The 6,579-nt window shown below is 39.2% G+C and overlaps 1 protein-coding gene across 5 annotated transcripts in view; it reads right to left on the bottom strand.

Annotated features, from left to right (window-relative positions):
- Positions 1–566: 566 nt before the first annotated feature.
- The window catches only part of PPHLN1 (periphilin 1), a 260,154-nt gene continuing 254,141 nt past the window's right edge, over positions 567–6,579 (bottom strand). Inside the window, exon 11 of one of the 5 annotated variants that reach the window (XM_073652020.1) lies at positions 567–2,337. In XM_073652020.1, coding sequence (XP_073508121.1) covers positions 2,152–2,337 — 186 coding nt within the window. In that variant the 3' untranslated portion in view covers positions 567–2,151. The remainder of the gene's footprint in view (positions 2,338–6,579) is intronic. The other 4 variants (XM_073652019.1, XM_073652018.1, XM_073652022.1 and 1 more) reach the window with 4 other exon arrangements.

Below are 6,579 nucleotides of genomic sequence, written 5' to 3'. Positions count from 1 at the left end.
GAGCCGCCTGCTGCAGCTAACACTGTGCTCGCTCTTAATTGCGGGCACACGTGATCGCTCAGTTGCTGCAGGAGCGGCGGCTGCGGCTAACACTGTACGCGCTATTAAGGAAAATGAATGGGAGGCAATATATACTAGGATGGGGGACATTAGTACAGAATTAGGGGACATTACCCTATAACAGTATCAGCAGCAGACCCCCTCCCCCATAACAATGCATCATGACCACATTTTTTGCTTCAATTTTTTTCTGTTTTCCTCCTCTAAAACCTAGGTGCGTCTTATGGTCCGAAACATACGGTAATACTATGTAATGTATGAGAAATCCAAGGATCGCATATTCAAGTCCCCTCCTGGGACTTTTCAGGTGATTTTTAAGTTAGTTATTTATACCACATGGTAAATGCAGAAAAAACAAAACCCATTTAACAGTGGCAGAATTATGGATTAAGAACCATTAAATTAATCTAGTTACAACCTGGGCTGTTTTCTTAACTAATTTAAATGCACAAATCAAATAGTTTAAAAATGCAGAATTTATTAGTTAGGTAAAAAAAAGAATAAATATGGCCCCTTAATATTTAGACTGCAAATGTTGCAACTAATTATAGTGAATGTGGCTCATAATCCAATGAAACTTAATTTCCTCAAATGTTAGGTCACTACACTTCCAGCCATGTAATAACAGGACATTGTTAACTTATGTTGTGCAATGGATATAAGTTACTGTGTCCTTACTTGTACACATAGAAAATATGGAAAATATTGTGTAAATGTTAATAAATGGTAAAATGATAATCCAAGCAAAAATAGGGGCCAGGAGGCTATAATGTATTTGTACCAAAGCCATTTGACACATTTCTTTTACATACATCAAGTATTACTATTTCACCATATCATAGTACACACTAAATTAACATAATGACTAGGAACAGATCAAACTGTAACATATGGACAATATGATTTATTTTTCTAATATTTTGGACATAGTTCTAAAATATACAACTTCATATTGATTTAAAAATTTGAAAACTCCTTTTCACATGTAAAATAACTAAATAAATTAAATATATATTCAGAAATGGGACATGCCCGAAATTATTTATCAAAGTGGTTGTCCACTACTGGATAACTCTTGCTTCAGTGGGTTCTCAGAGAATGATAAACATGTGACATAATTCCACTGTGACATAATTCAAGCAGCAGCCATCCTAGTTACTTGTCAGGATGGCTGGATGGTGAAGAAAAGGAACTCGAGACATATCTTAACCGTCAGATGAGCTGTCCTCACAAGCACACATACCTCTCTAAGCTGAGGAGCAGTGCTGCGAACATGAGACGGAATAAATCTTTTCACTGACTGAGCACGTATATCCATTCTGAGCACTGGAGAAACCCTCCCCTCCTCTGTTGTGCTCAGTCGGTGGAAAGATTTATTCAGTTTAATTTCTACAGCGCTGCTCTACGACTGAGATGTGTGTAGCAACTCTCACAGTTGAGCTACGGAGACGGAATAAATATTTTTATTGACTGAGAACCCCTTTAATCAATTCAGAGCCCTTTAGAAAGCAGCGCTGATCGTCGTCGCTGTTGTTCCCGGTGGGTGATGAGATGATGTGCTCGTGAATGGCTGCAGTCTTAACTGTTTCATCAGAGCAGACGTCTGCACTGACTGAATGTTGATAAGCTGCAGTGGTCAAGTGACACAACAATGTCACATCGCTGGAACGGAGCCATTGTGAGTAGTGATTATAGATTATTATTTTCTATAGAGTACAGATTGTCCAGTAGTGAACTACCACTCTAAAAAGATGTCAAATTCATGAAATATTAACGAGTTTTTAACTTGCTTAGAAATACACCGGTAAGACTCTTTAATTATAAAGTCACTTTACTGGAAGAAAAACAACACGTTAAAAATAATATGCAGTAAAACAAGTAAAAAAAAAAAGATACCTTGCGTAAAATAGACAGATAATAGTGACTTAATTATTATTTACATGGAAGTGTTTAACTGTACCCTATTGGAAAAAAATATTAATACTAGTGAACAAAACTATAAGATTACAGTCCGAAAAACATGGCAATATATTGGTTTCCAGTTTACAGTCCGAAAAACATAACCGTATATTTGTGTTTGCAGGTCACATGCTATGCCATGTCTTGGTGTGCAGCATCATATTCTGCAATGTACACTTTCAACTCCTCAATACATCGCTCTCCAATCTCGCTTAAATTCTGCCGCAAAGCAAACTGGATCTGCTTTTCGAGGGACGGATCCTTTTCTATCAGCATCTTCACAACCATGCCAAAAGTCTCACAGTCCTGCCTGTAGACCTATGCAAAAAAAATAAAAGTAATAGTAAGTAAGATTATAAGGGTTAAGAATATCCAGATTGTTGACAGGCGGTTACTTTCATTACTATGAAGCACGATTACAGGAGGGTCGGCATCCAAATAACTTGCCGGAGGGTGTAGTAATGCCCATGTATAAGACAATGACAGGGTATGATGTGCGCCTTCTAAACAAATCCGTACATTATAGGGGCTGGATGTACATATATCATTCCATACTAAGACACCGCTTCATACTTAGATGAGAAAATACAATTTGTGCATAGATGTTGCTTCTATGAACATATTTAGAATAGAAGGAGTAGGGAAATGTAAAGAATACTGACAAGTCTATAGGAACAGAATTAGAAGGTAAAACATTTTTCTAGCATTTTAATTGGTCGTCCACTACTGGACAATCCCAGCTTAATCAATTCAGGACCCGAATAAAAAAAACAGTGTATACTGGCCTTCTGCAACGGCGTCGTTCCAGCAATGTCTGTGCTGCTGGTCCCAGAGAGAGATGTGCCATGTGCTACTCGGATAAAACAGTAGAGGCTGCAGCAGACAAATGACTGCTCATTGGCCGCAGCCTGCACGTGACACAACACGTCTCGTCACTCTCCAGGAACATCGGCGCTGCAGGAGGTGAGTGTACATTGCTTTTATTTTAATTTGTGTCCTTAATTGATTCATCTGGGGTTGTCCAGCAGTGAACAACCGCTTTAAAGGGAGTCTGTCAGCAGGTTTTTGCTACTTCATGTGAGAGCAACATAGTTTAGAGGCAGAGAGTCTGATTCCAGCGATTTGTCACTTACTGGGCTGCTTGCTGTCACTTTGATAATATCATTGTTTTATCTGTTGCAGATCTAGTAGCTGAGTTCTTTGAAAACCTGCCCAGACCACTGATTGGCAGTGTACACAGCAAGCTGCCAATCCGTGGTGGGGGTGGGGTTATACGGAGCTCATGAATATGAGCAGAAGGTTTCCTAGTCCTCTAGTGATAATCAGCTGATAAAACTGTGATTATATCAAAACTTCACAAAGCATCCCAGTAACTGACACATCACTGGAATCAAGGTCTCTCTCACTATATTAGGCTGCCCTCAGATTACGTGGCAAAAACTTGCTGACAGATTCCCTTTAAGAAATAGTAGATGTCTCTGAGTAGTGTGAGCCAGCAGATGGGAAAATGGTACATAGATTGTTAAATCAATGTGGATGGGAAGCAGTAGAATTGACAATCCCTAATATGTCTAGAAAAGTAACAACTCTGAATAAATTCTCTGGTTTGAGTTGTAAGGCCCCTGTACACATTAGATTAATGCCAATAGAACTGTACATTTCAGTGGGAGCAGTTGACCACCTATAACATATGGGGGCCTGCTGAACCTGTCCTAATATATTGACTTTAAATGCCCAATTTACCAAACCACCGCCAGGCAGACAAAGTATTTGCCGTAGCAATTAAGTGACAGTGGGGAAAACAATTAACTTTTTAAGTAGCTGAAAAATTATAAGATTTCATAAATGTCACAATACATGAAACTTTTTTTTATGGAATTGGGAGTGTTGTATATCAAGGGTTAAGGCCTAGTTCCATATTTTTTATAGAATGAATTAGAAAACTATGAATATGTCTTGTATACGGAGAGAGTTGTCAGTCACTGGCCATGGGAGGGTAGAACACTTTATTGAGTATATTCTTCTCTGAAACGCTACAGATCATCGTTAAGTACGCACATAGGAGAGACCTATCAATCACTAATAGCCGTGCTTGGAAAACCTGCCATGGATCATTTTAGAGAATAATATACCTGTCTGCAATCATACAGCCAGACTCACATGCAGCACATGGCTTGGGAAGCACCAATCACCTTTAAAGGTTACCTTTAAAGAGAGTCAGTCAAATTGAACTATTTAGACATTCATATAGGAGACTTAGTCCCTATAAAAATCATACTTTTACTCTAGATTTTAGTAATTTCGCTTTATATAAAAACACTTATCAGATATATGGCGTAAATAAGGGGGCTTCAGTGTGGTCAAGAGTTCAGTGCACCTTAGTTACCATTCTCCTCACCTGTCCTTATGGTGATTGACAGCACTACAAAGCCTGATCTAAATACCCAGCCTTGCACTTTGTGTTTTCATCGCTCTCCTGCGTGTAGTAACCACTGGCATTACACAGGATCACAAAGCCGCAGGCAGTCAATGCTGAGAGATGCACACACTGACACTGTGTAAGCACATACTCAGTCCTTACAATGTCAGTGACTGTGTGTTCATCGCCCTCTCCTGTTTGTAGCGGCTGCTCGCGGCACACAGGATCTACAGCAGCAGGTGGCCAATGCTGACAGGAGAAGATGATGAGAGCACGCACACACTGATACTGTATGTTCACATCTCTCTTTGTCAGTATAGACCACCCGCTGCTTTGTGATCCTGTGTGCAGCGAGCAACCACTACACACAGGAAAGAAATGAGAATGCACCGCCACACTCTGACACTATTTGTGCTGTGTAGTGTTAGTGAGCACAGGGCTAAGGATTCAGAGAGCGCTGTCAATCACCTTGCTGGGAGGTGCAGCCGATGGAAACTGAGGGGGTGTAATGGTGCACTGATTCCTTGGCCACACCAAGCATGCACCAAAGCCCCCTAATTTACAAATATAATATAAAAGAAAATTACTAAAATCTACGCAAGTATAATTTTTTATAGTGGCTAAGTCCCCTATATGAATGTATAAATAGTTCAATTAGAGTTTTTGGGGGTGATAGATTCACTTTAACAATGTCACAAGGACAAGCTGAATAAAGTGTTCCAACATGCTTCACGGCAAAAAAAGATAGAATACAACTTTATTGCTTCAACAATCTTTAGAGCAGAGTCCACATCATCTGGAATTCTCTCTTGTTAGACTTCCAGTATTGGTGTATTCATACAATGTTGTTATTAGCAGTCCTGCTGAGAACAGTAATGCCATAAGCAATCACTGTTACGAGTTTTCCTTAACAAGTTCAAGAAAGGGCCTTTTACCCCAGTTTCTGACCAGACACATTTTGGGGTTTTCTCATACATGCGATTTAAAGAGCTGAAACATTTTTTTATCTTTTGGATAGTCAATTAATTTTTGTGTTTTTTTTTCACGATACATGGGGCTTCATTTTTAGGTCACTGTCATATCGTCTCACTTTTTTTTTTTTTTTTGCTTATATTGGGAGACATTTTAAGAGAAGGTTAAGGAAGTGCATGTTTTCCCATTTTTTAATGACTACAAAGAATTTCTAAAATACATCTAAAATTGTTTTCCTCTTTTTTTTTTTTTTTTACAGGACGGGGCCAGTAACAGTTATTTAGACTACTGTATATGGAGAAGAAAGCCCCGGCAGTGCTTCCTTTTACTGCATACACAGCGTTTCTTTAGTGAATAGAACAATAGAGGAGGCATAGACGGTAATAAACCGTCTACGCCTTCTCTATGAGGACTCCGGCTGGCTTTGACAGCTGGATCCCCCCTACTGCAGCTACAGATCGCGTGTAGCTGCATTGCTATGCAGTAATATTTTACGTCACTGCAAAGAGCAAGAGGGATCGCCCCAACCTTTGAAGTCAATGAACAGTCCTAAAGCTGTTAAAGAACAACCTAACAATGAGCCCCAGAGAAAAGCCAACAGGTGAGACCAGGCGGGCCACATGTTTGACTATTTGTGTGTTTTTAACGCGTTTACTTTTGGGAACATAAGCTCTCCCTCCACATGCAATAGATGGCTATCACTTTTGCACACAGGGCCCTGTAGGTTTGGATTTCTTTTTTCCCTTAATAAAGACCTTCATTTAAAAACTGCATTTTGTGTTTACTTGTGTTATCTTTGTCAAATAGTTACACTTGTCTTCTGATCTGAAACATTTAAGTGTGACAAACATGCAAAAGAATAAGAAATCAGGAAGGGGGCAAACACTTTTTCACACCACTGTATGTTAAAAGCATAATGAAAAAGTTATGGCTATCGAACATTAGAGATAAAAAAAAGCCCAAAAATTATTAAAGATATCTGATTGATGCCATATAATTGCATTAGCCACTCATAGACCTTTATTTTTTTTTACTTCAGATAACAGAATAGAGCGGGCTACTACATTTCTTCCACTTTTTTTTGCAGCATTCTAACATATACCGGTCAGACAGAGGCCAGCAAGACACTTCTGGTCTCCGTCTTGAAATGTAACCTATGAGCACACTAA

Source organism: Phyllobates terribilis, unplaced genomic scaffold (genome assembly GCF_046119375.1).
Source record: "Phyllobates terribilis strain yellow unplaced genomic scaffold, ASM4611937v1 Scaffold_11__3_contigs__length_659146591, whole genome shotgun sequence".
In the NCBI taxonomy this organism is placed as follows: domain Eukaryota; kingdom Metazoa; phylum Chordata; class Amphibia; order Anura; family Dendrobatidae; genus Phyllobates; species Phyllobates terribilis.
The sequence above is the reverse complement of the archived record's forward strand: the minus strand, read 5'-3'. Positions and strand labels throughout refer to the sequence as shown.